The sequence below is a fragment of the Pteropus vampyrus genome, unplaced genomic scaffold (assembly GCF_000151845.1).
Source record: "Pteropus vampyrus isolate Shadow unplaced genomic scaffold, Pvam_2.0 Scaffold35, whole genome shotgun sequence".
Classification (NCBI taxonomy): Eukaryota; Metazoa; Chordata; class Mammalia; order Chiroptera; family Pteropodidae; genus Pteropus; species Pteropus vampyrus.
In genome coordinates, this window is record NW_011888816.1 from 2,365,665 (window position 1) to 2,381,414 (window position 15,750).

Sequence of the window (15,750 nt, forward strand, 5' to 3'; positions counted from 1 at the left end):
TGCCGAAGGATGTTACATTAAAACTTATGGGACAAAACCCACAGACTTCAAAGGAAAGGAAAAGAAAAAAATAAACTGCAGCCTTGCAAACCCATTCAACATCCTGTAAACAGGAGCGAGGACACCAGAAGGGCAAATGTGGTTTTTGAGCATGGTTTGGTCTGTGGCTTACTGGCCAAAAGAAAACTTCATCACAGCTGTGGGAAAGGGGCAGAGAGCAACTCCATCTTTTCCATAGGACAGTTTAGACCACAACACAGGAAGAATACTTTTTAAAAGCTCAAGGGAGTTATCACCAAAGCAAAACCTGAACACCACACATGCTCCTTTGGGTCCGAGATCGCAACCTTTGACGGTATATTATTGCTAATAAAATTCACCTGAAATTTCCAGTCCTCCAGCTATTACAGGACCGTGTAAAAGTCTGGTGTTTACAAAAATAAATGGAAATAGTTAAATGGATTTAAATACGAACATACTGGAGAGAAGAGTCAGTGTATACTGGCATACATAAATCTCTTCTTCACCAATTAAAAAATGTACTAATCTAAACATAAATACGTGTATTTTAAATGCCCACACAATATGCTGGAGAGCAATATCTACTATTAAACTTTGATTTTACTCCCCAATCTGGAACCATCTAAGTAAAAGAACACGGCTTGGTAGCCAAAGAAAAAGACTTTTGAAACTGAGGTCTCCAGCCTATTTTCAATAAACATCTTGGAATTCTCAATTGTCCTCTCTGCCAGGAGACTAGCAGATGCCAGCGACATTTAAAACGGCAACTTCCACACTATGACATTTTCCTCTCACACCAATTATGTTATCCTAGAAATAAACCTAGAAATAAAACCCAAGTAAATCTATAGCTTTATAAAACTCGTAGGAATTTATAAGAGACATCTCACCCCCAGCCCAGAGCCTTATCCTGTCTCTCGGGGATACAGTGGGTCCCCCCTTTGCTACAGTCACTGCTTGGTCGTTTATAAAAGCTGAGTGCTCAACAGTGTTTTTGAGGTCAAGCACTGTCTCTGGACAAGTCACCTGTCCTCTGCCAACACAAATGGACAAACTCCCGGTGAGCCTCGTGGCTCGAAGAACCGAACACACGTTCCTTTGAGGCTGCTCTTGAAGGGGCCCCTGGAACCCCACCCAGCAAGCACGGGGGGAGCCCTGCGATGGGAGGCGAGGTGCTGACTGTGTGTCTGACCCACCAGGGCAGCTGCCAGTCCACTCAGGAAGGATGCGGGGCACAGATGTGAGGAAGGCTCCTCTCTCCGCCCCTCCCTCCGAACTTAAAGCCAAAAGCGCTCCAGAACCAAGCCCCAGACACGGGATGGGTAAACGCTGCGTTGTGTTCTGCTCACGCTATCAGCCACTTCTGAACCCATGGCTAAATCAAACTGTTAAGTAGCTCATGTGTACTGAGCACATATCTGAGCCCAACACTGCACTAGACCGAGCAAGCAGTAATCTTTATAAACACGGTGAGAAAAGTGTGGCTTACTGTGTAACAAAAAAGACAGACCGCCAACAAGAATCATAAACGAGTCACACTAACAGCACGGTTCACACGAGAGCCAGCACTGCGGACAGCCCGACGAATTAATTCATCTACTTCCCCACAATTCCAGGAGGTAGGTGCTACTAGTCTCCTCGCTTACAGATGAAGAAATCAAAACAGAGAGGGTAAGTAATATGCCCAAGGTCACACAGGCCTGAAGACAGTGACATCTAGCTTGGGTCCCCAGGGCAGTGGCTGCACTCCGCAACCTGTGAAGCCCTCTTAGTGGATGCCTGCTGAGTGGGTGGACCTCTGAAGTAGGGCCTCAATGGTCCTCACCCCCAGTCTCTGTGATGGGTGCGGCAAGAGACTCTCCCATGCCGAGGTCAGCTCCCTGAGGACGTCGCAACAAGGCCTCTCTGCCAGACAGAGCACACCAGGTACTCACCCTCTGCAGCTGGCTCTCCCTGGCCTGACCTGCCCCTCCCCCCACCACGCTGGTTTACACAGCAGTCTCCCGGCTCAGGCCAGGTTTCTGCATCCCCGGTCACTCTGACCACAAGGCGTACTCGGCAATAAAAGCAAGTCAGGCCCAGGGTTCTGAGAGTAAAGTCATAGTGACGTAAAGAGAAGGCAAGAAAGCAGACACCCGCCACCCGCTGGTGGGCCCCAGGCTCCAGGGGGCAGAGGGGCTTCAAGGCACCTCTCCCCGACTCCCCAGGAGGGCACAAGGAAAACTGCACAGACGGCTCTGATAGCTCTTTACAGCTACTGTTGGCTTCGTAATTTCTAAAAGTAAAACCAATTTAACCCAGTTATGTAGTTTGTCACCCTTAGACTGAGTTCTATTCTGTTTCATGAACAGGCAGCAGCCCAAATCCAAATATTTTCTGCTCCCAAAGACTGGGGTGGCCCTGGACCCGGTGGCCCACTGTGCAGTGATGGCTCCGAGGCCATGCTTTCCCAGTACAGGGCCCAGGTCAGAGCTAGGCTGACCCTACCCCCTCAATGTCACGCTCCTGGTGTGTACGTCCCCTGACTCCCTGAGGCCCAGTCCCCTTCCAAGCAGACACCGGACCACAGGCCTGGTTCCCATTACAGAAGGATCCATCCAGGATAGAAATGAAGCTATTACACTCAGCTTTCAGTCCAGACATCTAAGTCTTTGTCCCCTGGCCACCTGGGACCGCTTTCTGCTCTCTGTCGCTCCGGCCCAAGCAACGACCTACACGTGGCAAGCTGACTGCAAGTAACTTAAAACCCAATGGCTTTCTTCTCTTTTAAATAATAATTACTACATATTCACACACATATATTCACATACAGTTGGACATACAGGCAGAGAAGTATTCAGAATCAGGAGTGCCCTTCGGTTTTTGAATCGCTAAAGTAATTCCTATTACTTTACCTGAATAGAAAGGAATTCTAAATAAATTTCATGATGATGATGTAAAACAGTAACTTCTAATGCTCTGATTCTAAATGGAAAGCTAACATGGCAGGAGAAAAAGGAACTAGGAAGGGGGGAGGAGAGGAGGGAGCGGGCGGGGGAAAGGGGAGTTCAAAAACAGAAGAGGGGCACGCTCACTACTCCAGCAGACATTAGTGGCAGGGACACACTCATGTCGACGACAGCGATCACAGGCAGCCCAGTTGGGAGTCCTTCACAGAGATTAATCATTTATCCCTCGCCACCACCCCAGGACGTAGAGGGTATCATTACTCCCATTTCGCAGGCCAGGAAGCCGAGTCACAGAGAGGTTACATAAACTCCCGCGGTCAAGCACCTAATAAATCAACTAGCTGATCTGACTGTCGAATCTCTGAAATCAGAATGTCATGGCACAGAAAGGCCCTATTATGTTTAAAAATTATTTCAAATAACTAAGGAAAAATTTGGCCTTGTTTCTGGAATGAAAAATTCAAGAAAAGAACACATTAACACATGTCAGGCCTGGAAGATTTTAATGAAAATAACTGACAGCCACCCAGGCTTAAGGCCGCTTCCTCAAACGTGTTTTCCTGGCCAGGCCAGCAGCCGCGGCCCCTCTCCTCACTCAGCCCAGGAGAGGACGGTATCCCCGGTGACAGAGGGCCCAAGATCCCAAAGCACATGAGAGCCCACGCACGGCCTCTCCAGTGAGGCCACCGTCACTGTTTACACTCACACCCACAGAGTTAGGAAGCATTAAAAAAAAAAAAAAAAAAAGTTCACTATTTCAAAACGTTAACTTACTAAAATCAGTGAAGATTTTTTTCTCACCTAAACTGGGCCTTGATATTGCTGGGGCTGGCAGATCTCGTTTGTATTTCTTTCTCTTGTTTTTCCCTCAGGATCCTTTCGGCAAGCAAGAAATAAGTGGCCGTGATGTGGTTGTACCTGTTGGTTTCCAGGGCTCTGAAGAAAAAAAGGGCGTGAACACAGAAGCCACATCAGCAGGTTTATTTTTTTATAAGCAGAACTGATTTTGTTTTTAAAGTACAAGCAAGTGAAATCCAATGACTTGGAGACTTTAAAATTATGAAAGAACACAAATAAGAAAAAAAACAGCTAGTAGTCATTCTTGAAATTCTAAAAACCAACTGCATCAAAATGTTCAATTAGTAAGAAAAATCCAAAATGCTGATGGCAGCTGAGCTGGATGTCAGTTTTAGAAGTATAAAAGGTAATGAAGCTTCTAAGAACATACACATTATCCAAAAATTTAATCTGTGTCAAAGTGTTTATTTTCATTAAGCTGGCTTGCTTGCTTCCATTAGAAGTATGAAATGAGTTATCTGAATGTGCGTTGAAACACTAGCGGCAATCATAAAAATTAGGAAAAGTTTTTATTTTTATACTCTGCATTTATCGGAATGTTAGGCATTAATGAATTATAAATATAACTGAAAGCACATCATTAGCAACTTCTTGGAATAAAATCAATGTATTCATTCATCCATTTGAAAAGTAATGCTCTCTGAGCAGCTCTCTGGCCGGGCACTGTGCTAGCAAGGTGCTGAGGGTACAAGGCCCTCAGGGAACATGCCCCACTTGCTCGCCGGCAGCTGGCCTTTCATGGGAATGGCAGGGGAGCGCCACAGAGGATTCACAAGGCCTAGAAATACGGAACTAAGCTTTTCAGGAACTTTCTGTAGTCAGTGAAAATACACAATGAACACTTAGAAGCCATAATATGGGGATCACATTTCACAAAATGTACAGGGGGCCACAGCTAATTGGGGCAAAGCGGGCTGAGGTACAAGATTCCAAAGTAAGAGCCCAAGGTGACCTCACAAACCTGTCTTTGAACGCAGGCACCGTCCTCAGAAGGACGTGCTGCTGTGAGGCCGGGGGGTGGAGGGAGGGTGGCGGGGGCAAGGACAGAGGACAGCAGCTCCGGCCTCGGCTCCTGCCTCCCTTAGGGCACGTGCTCGCTAGTGCACGACTGCGTGGAATCGCCTGCATCCTTTAAATGACCGCTCCTTTTGGACTTATAACTGAATTTACATGAATTAAATAGCTCTATATGACATGGCAGGTATTTATTTATGCAAGCTGAGCACATTAAGCCAATTTAGAGGACTATAAAATAGCCTTTTATCCACTCGAAAATGAAAAATTATTTTCTTCACATTCCTAAAGTGACTGTCCTTGGCAGGAACAGCGAGTGAGCTGCTCTTCCCGTTCATTTAGGTCATTTAAGTAGTTATGGGTCAATCTGTGAAAACTCGTAATGCACTTAGAAATCTGTACTTAAACCAAAATTATGAACCTGGGTTTGTTTTTATAAATCTTTCCGGTGTTTTCTCTAAAAACACCCTAGAGATATATGTTCCTTATACAGACACCGCCCTCTTAGAGACCAGACACTCTGGGTGTCCCGGATTACAGTCCCGGGGGACAGTCCTGCCTGCAGCAGAGGTCTGTAAGTCCCGCCTGCAGCCTCCCCTTCCCCACGTCAGGTAACTGGGTCGATCGCTCCGCCAGAGTGGCTCTTCTGCTGGGACCCGTTTTTATGCACCCCCCCCACCACCACCCACACACACACATAGTACATACTCTTTCCATCATATGCAACCGTGTCATTCAACTGATTAAATACATTTGACTTTTCATTTGTGGAAATTATATTTTTATAAACAGGACCTCTTATAGAAATGAAGCACTGCTTAAAAAAAAAAAGCGACTGTATCTTTATATTATCCTTGATTCTAAACTTCTTAGGTTATTAAATAAAGTTAGGTGATTTCCAAACTTCTAGGTTATGAAATCCTTCTTCGGTGTTAATTAACAAGTTGTGAGTCAGACAGGTTCCAGGTCGTGATGGGAGGGGCTCTTCAGGACCAGACTAAATATTTTAGGCTTTAAGGGTGGTGTGGTCTCTCTCAAAACTACCTCGACACCGTAGCACAACGTGGCCACACACAAAACATAAATGAATGGGCATGCGTGCACGCCACTAAAACCTTGCATAAAAGTGTGACTGGCCCCCAAAGTCTAGAGGATTGGAGGTGCTGCCCCATTCTTGCTGCTCGCTGTGGGAACCATCGGGAGACACGGGGATGAAGAGAAGACATGTACTAGGACACAAAGTGGGAGACTCCAATCCACCCCGCAGGAAGGGAGAAAGGCCACAGTGCTCAGTGACACCACCTGGCAATGGTTTACTTGTTCATCAGTACAAAAATAAAAACAAAAAAGAAAAACAACAAAACGTACGAACCAGGCACTGGGCCAGGAACTCTGGAGATAAATGACATAACCTCTGCCAACTGGGATCTCTATCCAAGACATGGTGTCCACAGGCCCTGGCAAGTACAGAGAGAGGCCATTCCAAGAATCCTACACCCGTGTCCCTGTGCGGACGAGCGCTGACGTACTTACTCTACAATGGCGTCTCGGTCTGCTATGTCTCCGAGCACCATGCGCTGGATGATGCTGTTGTGCTCTTCTTCCGAGAGGTTTTTGTAGGACACAAGCGGGATGTTATACTTTGTGGCTGGTGAAGGGTCCACGCCCTGAAGCCAAGGATGGTTTTCAATCTCTTCTAAAGAGGCCCTTCTCTTGGGATCTCTCTGTAGCATCCGTGTGATCAGGCTGAAAAGGAAGGTCAAGTTCACTGTTAAAACAAACTGCTGGCAAGGAGATTAGGAATGGTGGATAATTTTATTAATCAAAATTGCTTCCAACACTTGTATCATAAATTAAGTTCACTTTTGGTGGTGGTGGTTGAGCGACAGGAATAAAAAAAATTTAGTATCAGATTCATAAAATAAAAAATCAAAACTGCTAGATATACTGAGAAGCCAAACACACAAATATAGTTTCCTATCATCTAGAATTAACTCTACATACCATTATCTGTCCTCGAAATAACCGTGGTTTAGTGATGTACCAGAACCAGAATCAATGACCAGCAATGACATAGAGAATGGTGCCTGAGACAACTTCTGTTTCAGGATGAATGAATGACCCTCCTGATGAAAGCCACCAAAATGTCATGTATTTTTAGACATATTTTTTGGTTAAAGGCCTTGTGTTGGCAAAAGCAGGAAGGGAGGAATTACAGAGGGAAAGAAGCAGGTAAATTCAGTATATAAAAATGGAGTCAAAAGCAAGACTCTTAGGAAGTGATGACAAAGCTGGCCTTTGGCCTGACAATTTCTGCTCCCGTTCTGGAATGGAATATAATATGTAGGGCCTACTGAAGGTGGGGACTACAACCAGAGTCCTGGCAAAGAGCAGGGAACCCCAGCTTCAGTGTGAGGGTGAGTGAGAAACAAGAAACCTATTGCTATGACGTCAGGATGGAAACGTGCCTGCCTCACCATGGCTGTGCAGACGGGGCAGGGGAATCCCTTCTAAGAATATCTAACTCCGAGCTGGTCCAAATTAATGCTGTGTGCTACACAGAGAGAAGACGTGAAAGTGGTATTGGGCTGGAGGTAAGCACAAACCCTTTCTGTAGGAACTTAAAAGAACTCCCCACATATTACAAGGAATTCGACTTCACAGTAAAAGAATGCAAAAGAAACAAGGTACTATTAGCAAGAACTATAAAACATGACAGCAAAATCAGAAAGCAAAGGCTTCAAATATTGAAATTTTCAGACACAGAATATAACTGTGTTAAATAGGTTTAAGATATAAAGTAGAAACTTAAAATTACCATCAGAGAATAAGAAAAATTATACATAGGGCCTCAAAAGTGAAAAATAATTTCAAGTAAAAAAATCAATGGACCAATTTTAAAAATTAGACATAAAGAGAATTAATTAGTGAATAGAGAGAGAAAGTCAAGGAAAAACCCTGTAATGGTGGACTAGGAATTAGAAAATTTGAAAGAGGTTAAAAAGACAAGGACAGAGTGAAAATACCAAACACATCTAATCGGGTTCCAAAAGGGAATAAGAAAATGAGGAAGAAAGTATATTTGAAAGATAATGAGAATTTTCCAGATTCATCAAAGAACACACATCTTGAACCAGGAAGCCTAACTTATCCTAAGCGGAATAAACAGAGACTCTCGAGGCAGCCTGAGAGTAAAGACAGATCACTTAGGCCAAGAACAGCAATAAGATGGACAGCTGACTCCTCCGCAGCAACAACAGATGTCAGAAGATAGTGGAATAACATCTGCAATGACCTGAGGGAAAATAACTGTCAACCCAGAATTCTACACTCAGTGAAACTGTCATTCAAGGGCATATATGAGACAATTTCAAATAAAAACTGAGAAAGTTGTTCACCGACAGATGCTCATCAAAAGAAGTTTTAAAGGATGTAGTTTTGGCAGAAAAATGTGACCCCAACTAGAAGAATAAACAAAGTTCTTATCAAACATCTGGGTAGTTCTAAACAGTTTTTACTACACAGAATAATACTGTCAAATTTATTACTAAAATATTGAATGGTAACGTGTTCTAAGGATTTTGTGTTGTTTAGGAAGAGAATAAGATGAATAACTAAGACTTTATTAAATTAAGTATACAAACGTGTGTGTGTGTGTGTGTGTGTGTGTGTGTTAAAATAAGAAAATTGCTAAAATAATTGACTATAACTTCCAATCTAGTGAGGGGAAAAAGCCAAATATGGGGGGAAAAAAAAAACTTCCATCAAACCCAAAGGACAGGATAAAAAAAAAAGCATATACAAAAATGGCATAAACACATCTACACTTATCAGTGAACACAATAAATGTGAATGGAATTAGCTCTCCAATTAATACAAAAATGCTCAGATGCGATTAAAGAAAAACCCAGCTCCCAGCTGTTAAAAAAGATGTACTCAAAACCAAGACAATGAAAGGCTCAAAGAAAAAGAATGGAAAACTATATAGTACATAAATGGTAACCAAAAAAATGACTAGTGTGGTTAGCTAAAACTAGATAACGTGAGTTGACTTTAAGGTAAAAAAGCATTATTAAAGACAAACAGTGATACAAAGGTTCAATTCACCAGTTTTCAACTTGTTTGTACAAAAATAACATTGCCTCAAAACACTCAAAAGAAAAACTGACAGATCTCCCAAGAATAAAATAATAAGTCCATCATCACAGTGGAAGAACAGCTCAGTAAGTGTTAGATCAGGAATTCAAAAACTCAGAGAGGATTTAAGTGATTTTGAACAGCATAATTAACAAGCTTGATCTTAAGGATTTATATGGGACTCTGACCCCAACAATTGGGAAAATATATATCTTTTCCAGAATAAAAGTATTATTTACAAAAACTGACTCCATGCTAGGCCATAAACAGGCCTTAACAATTTGACCAAAAAAAAAAAATCCAGTGCCATACAGACTATATTCTTGGGCCACAATGTAAGTAAGTTAGAAATAAATAATAAAGCTAATTAGAAAAACTATATATATTTGAAAATTTAAAATACTCCTCTAAAAGTCACGGGTCAAATAAACCAAGGAAACTAGAAAATACTCGGAAGTGAATAATAAAAAAAGGACTATAAATCAAAACTAGTGGGATGCAGCTGAAATGGTACTAGGAGGCAATTTATAGCCTTAACTATTACATTAGAAAAGGAAAATTTGTGAGCTGAGTATCCAACATAAGAAAGAAAAAAACAAAGAATCAGTCCATTAAGTAGGTAGGAGGAAATAATACAGATAAGAGAAAAGAATATTAGTAACATAAAACAAAAGTACAACAGTAAATTAATAGAGACAGTTATTAAAGGTAGTTCTTTCAAAAAGACTAATAAAATTAACAAACCTCAAGCAAGACAGCTCAAGATAAAAATAAGAGAAAGGAAAAACTCTCAATATTGGAACAAAAAAGAGTAACATCTTAATCTACAGACTTTAAAAATATAGTTAGAGGATATTATAAATACTCGAAGGATATTATAAATAAATTTGAAAGTTTAGATAAAATGAATGAGTTCCTTAAAAAACACAACTCAGCAAAACTGACACAAGAAAAAGTAGAAAATGGAATGGTCCTATGATTATTAAAGATAATTCCTCTTAGAAGGAGACACAGAGAAGGCTTCTAAGATATTGGCACTGTTCTGCTTAAGCTGGAACATGTGTACACAGGTGTTCATTTTATTACATACATATTTTAAGTATTCTTTTAAATGAGATATGTCAATATAAAAATGCTAATCTGTTCTAGATTTTTCGGTAGGGGCTATGAAGATGCTCCCTGAATTACAAATATCTGACATGCACAGAACATGTACCCACAGACAGCAGCCCTGCTTCCTGGGGGAGAGAATAATAATAGTAAGGGCATGAAATCATCGTCGTCATCAATATTCATATCGAGGGCTCCCTATGTTCTAAGGATTGAGCTAGGAGCTCTATATACATTAATTCATTCTATTCTCACAATAACCCTGAAAAGTAGGTTCTACCATTCTCACATCAGTAGTAAACGGAGAAGCCAGTATTTGAATCCAGAGTCTGAATACAGCTTAGTTCCTAACCATCTCTCACACGGCCTAAGATGGGGCCCACTTAGAGAAAGGATTCCTCAAGCCCTCAGATTTGCGAGAAACTCAAAACTGTATTACTACAGCAAAATCCTTTTAGTAGCTATAATTTCAGCTGAGCTTATTTAAAAATATCACCCATAATGTCAATGAAATACTGAACTTCCAACAGTTCTCTTATTCCATTGCTGTATTTCTCATGATACACATCATAGTGGTATACAGTACGTTAAATTCCAATCAATCGACTTGAGTGTACTTTTGGTTGCTGGCTTCTCACAGTCACGTGAACCGAAACAGAGCTCTTTAGTCAAACGGGAGAGCGGTGTGTGAATACAATTATGAGACACACTATGTAAATCCTGAAATAATGGTGTGTTGATGGTCTATTTCAGAAAAGGAAATGCCCCAACTCTTCTCTGAAACTTAAAATAATTCCAGGTGGTTGTGCTTTTTGCCGATGCAAAAAAGAGAAAAATCGTTCTCATCATAATGTCTTCATTCCGAATGAAGGAGACTGAAGAGGCATATAATAGGTTTCTTGAAAACTGGCATATTTAAGAAGTTATATATTCTGTACTCTAATATTAAATTTCAAATTAAATTTCAAAAACACTTTAAAATAGGATTTTTAAAAAACGAAAATTTTAAGTTCAAAAATTAAAATGAACCCAAGTACACATATACTTTTTTTTTTTTACTTACTCTTTACACTCTTTAGACACATGGGTCGGTACTGTATATTTACAATCCATGATCATGGTCAATGTTTCACTGTCATTGGCCTCTTGAAAGGGTGGCTGCCCACACACCAACATGAAAAGGATCACTCCCAGACTCCATATATCTACAAATTAAAGACATACTGTTAAACATTGGACTAGTTAGAAAACCAAAAACACTTGAGTAAAAGTAGACTAACAATATTATTTTATTTTAAACAGTCAAAGCATTTATATCTCAAAGTAATAAGACCTAGGGACGAAAACTCAAGTGTCCCAAAATGGCAGGGAAGGAATCTGTCTTGTTCCGTTTTTACATTCACTTAAGGCCCAAGCAAGTGCCAGGCACATAGTGAATGGTCAATAGCGTTCAATGCAAAGATGAATTAATCCTTTGTTAATGGCAAGAACATCAACTGGAAAGCACCTATCAAAGCCCGCAAACCAATGGACACACACAGACATTTTTACCATTGCGTTACACACCAGAGAGAAAACTAAGGTATTAATACTCAGACATGAAAAGGATTTTGCTCAAGGTCACAATTATCTCAGTTGTTCTTTACCTCAATCCTGGTGAGATAACCAGATCACGTAACTCATGGTCATTTTATAAATGAGAAAAGTAAAGCTCAAAGGGGAGAGAAATATTCCTGGGCTGTCAATGAGGGAAAAGACTGGTTATGTATTACTTGAGAGGATGGAACTCGGACGGAAGGTATTAGTAACTAAGAGGCACACTCTGGCTTAAAAACGGGAGCTACTTAATGGAGCCATTAAAACACTGGAAAAGGCGGTGAGTTTCCCATCATAGTAAGTATCCCAGCAAAGGCTGGGCAACGATCTGTCTAATCCTCTGCACTGACCTCCCTGCACTGATGGTAGGGCTGGACAGTTGACATCTGAGGACCCTCCCAACTCTAGCATTAGACCGACTTCCACAACAACAAAACAGCACCTTACTTCTTGCCATTAAATAAAAAACAGGGCCCTCAAATGGATGGAAAAATGATGTTTTTTCAGATGCAAAAAGGATGAATCCACTTAGGAAAGACGTCCTGTGAATTCATTCATTCCAAACACTAAAGTATGGACATGATTATATAAATATTCATGTAAGAAGAGATCAATTCAAGAAGCTTTCTAGACCACAAAAGGCTTAGAAGAGAATGAAGGGGCAGGCCACATGGCCTCTGTCACCACATCTGTTAATACTCGACTGCTGTTTTCATTTAAGTTTAAACACCGAAAAAATGTAGGTTCCATGTTATTTTCCAAGAGAATTAAAACTTGTTAATAAAATGCCTTTCCTTGGTCCAAACCTCAGAGGGTAATAAAGGCAAAAACCCAAAAGTTACACACACTGATTTTTCTGTATGTGCAATAATTTTTACTAAGGATGCTCCAATGGAAATTAGTAAAGCAGATGGGAAAATCTACTAAAATTAAGACAGTTATGTAAATGAGAATGAAAGGTACCGAAAGATCATCCGGTTCAAACCTTTGGCTCTGGAGTGTCCCTACGAGGTCGGCCTGGCATTGCTCGTTAGATACACGAGTTGTAGGCCCTCTGCCCCCGGACAGTAAGAAGCTCAGGACTCCGTTCTACTCATCGACCCACAATTTCTTTGCCTTGACTTGGAGTCCAGAAGACCGTACCCATTCAAAGTCAAACTGTCTGAGTAATGGTGCCTCGTGGCACCTGTTCTTTAACTATCCAGTGAGAATAACTCATTGCCCCAATTCTAGTAGTACCTTATTAAAAATTTTAAAGGAAACTTATAGAGGTTGATATTTAACTAAAATACTATTTTTACAACTAAACCTGCTTTTTTAGGTCACCTGCCCCAACTCTCAAGCCACCACTTGGGAGAATTACAATTATTCTCCCTTTAATACATGTGTCCTTTATTTTACAAAAACAATTATATTATAGAAATTAACTATCAAGTAAACTCACCCTTTCACTGATGTTCATTATACACGAAGGGAATTTCTCCAAGTTTTTGTTTATAATAACTACGTGGCTATCTCCTCCCCAAAGAAGAGGGGATTTTAAATGGCTTACAAAAAATGCATAAACAAAAACCAGGGTAGTTAAAATAAAAATTGTCTTCCGCTGTTAAAATATTGACAATGTTTAATGCTACTACTATACCTAAACCTAACCGTTAATATATATGTCTTTCATATCTTTCCATATAACCCCTACAAAAACAATTTTTATAAAATGCCTTTGGCGACACTGTTTCTTCTACCATCGCAGATTTTCACTGTGGATACGCTAATTTAGGATTTAACTTTTCCTCTATGCTAAACTGGAGATGACAGCTGACAGTACAATTATACAAAACTGATGCTTTAAAAATATAATGAATAATGTAAATATCAGCTAATGATTACTCTAAATTCTTATTTGGTTAAAGAAAACTTCTTTTTCTGTTAAATATTAACCTCAACAGCAACAATGAAGTCTAATTATTTGGAAATGTTCTCCTCAGGATCATTTGCCCAAGCAAACTAACACACTCTGCCTGTTGGGGAGTGATGCATGATTAGAAGAGTAAAAAAGAAAAAACAAATATATACACTGTTGCTACTGTTTCCAGTTAGGGCTCAAATAATTTGTGAACATGGAAATGCTTAAAATTTGAAAAACTTAGAAATACAATTCTATCCCAAGTAGTTTGTAAAGCAAAATGACATAATTTGAATCACTTTAACTAGAGAAGAACAGCAATGCAACTCGGGGGGAAAGTTTTAGACCCTCTCACTGAGACAACATGATTATTCAAGGGGCCATTTATTCCACTTACTTATTTTCCAGACTTTTTCTCTTCCTTTCTACTCTTTTGTCTTTGAAACATTTTACTTCTTCATCCCAAGGGTCAAAGGAAAGAGATAAAAACAGTCACTAAACAAACACAAAATGGTCTGGCTTTAACCAAGTTATTTAAAAATGTGTTCCCCGTTTTTAAGATGGGAACAGAAACAGTAACGGAATTCCTCTTAAAGCTGTTTGTGGGCCATCAAAGGACTGAACAGAATCCTCACTAAGCGCTCGAGCCGAGCCCAGCCCACGGAAAGCATTCTAAGGAGGCTGTGTGCCCTACCCTCCTCCGTCTGCGCCCGGAACTGCTCCAGGCACAGCGAACACAGAAGCGAATGAGGCACCCTTGTCCTTATAGGGCTGCAATTCCCTGTGAGCAACAGACAGCAGGTAACGGAAACAGGAAGTAGGTGAGCTCGAGAAGGCACAAAGCCAACACAGAGAAGAAAATCTCATAGAGATGGGGGAGATGAGCAAGGAAGGCCTCTTAGTAATACAGGTTAAAAAAAGAAAAAGGTGATGATTCAGGAGCTTGGGTCTCCAGGACGAGACACCTGTATTACAGGACTACGAATGGCATCAAGAAGGATTGTCCTATGTTCCTGCACAAATGGGGGCGGAAGGTGGTACTCGTCTTAATAAATATTCATTTCAGTAGATATTTTTAATCTTTTTCCATTAAAAAAAAACAAAAAAACAAAAAACCTTGCTACTAAAACTACAGACTCCAAAAGTATAGATCACAGCCTGAGCTTGAGACCCCAGGACCACAAGGGATCCACCAGGTCTGTAAGGGCGGGTGGGGTAAGAGAAAGAGCATGGAACAGGGACTTTATATTATTTTCATTTTTAAAACAGGGTTAATGGAATTGTCTGCTCATATTAGAGGTGCACAGGCCAACAAACACCAACCACCTGAAGGGTCGCACTTAATGCTGATACTATTTAAAGCATGAGTTTTGATGTTAGACCCACATACAGGCCCTTGGTTAATAAAAATGGAAAAAGAAAATATCGCTTAATAAATACAGTTTTGGCTAAAAAAAAAAAAAGAAATCTTCCAACTCATGGAACTGTGGGAAGGGCTGGAAAGATAATGAAGTCTTTGTAGTATAAAGGGTCCTTACTGGCTCTCAAGCTGGTTGGAAATAAGGTCACAGAAACAAGCGCCGAGGTCGCGTGTGCTAACACTCAGTAGGTCCACTTATCATAACACAACTGAATTATGCTATTTCTAGTATTGGAGGTGGCGTTTCTACTACAAAGTTCATTTTAGGCAGCCTAAGAGAAGATCAAAATGAAAACAAAACAGAATAAAAGAACATGCTAATGATCAGTCTGGAAAAAGCGAGTGGCAGCGTGGGGTGAGGAGAACCTCACGACTACCACAGGCTTCCCTCACCCCCCATTTCTGAGGTGAATTATCCAGACAGCAAAAGAAAGATCAGGGACTAGAGAGTAATCAAAATGGGAAGACCAGAAGAAAGGTTTTAGGTAGAAACCTCTATTTTCGTCTCTGGCTTTCTTTTATCAGTGTTAAGCCATGAGTCATAAAAGCAGCAAGAGGAATGGAATGTTCTAAAACCACTACAGATGAAGTAGGGAGCAACACCTTGCACCACACCGTTTACAACCAGCGGGACTTATGCCACCACTTTCCAGGGCCAACTGTGGTCACTGGCAACTGACATCTGACCTAATACTAACAAAGAAGGCAACGCTTTCTCAGAACAGCAAAGACTGTGGCAGAAA

General features: G+C 40.9%; 1 protein-coding gene across 1 annotated transcript in view; it reads right to left on the bottom strand.

Annotated features, from left to right (window-relative positions):
• The window catches only part of SNRK (SNF related kinase), a 49,157-nt gene that overhangs the window by 3,961 nt on the left and 29,446 nt on the right, over window positions 1-15,750 (bottom strand). Inside the window, exons 4-6 of the mRNA XM_023529028.1 lie at window positions 11,152-11,293; window positions 6,375-6,587; window positions 3,771-3,905 (exon numbers count right to left, since the gene is read on the bottom strand). Coding sequence (XP_023384796.1) covers window positions 3,771-3,905; window positions 6,375-6,587; window positions 11,152-11,293 — 490 coding nt within the window. The remainder of the gene's footprint in view (window positions 1-3,770; window positions 3,906-6,374; window positions 6,588-11,151; window positions 11,294-15,750) is intronic.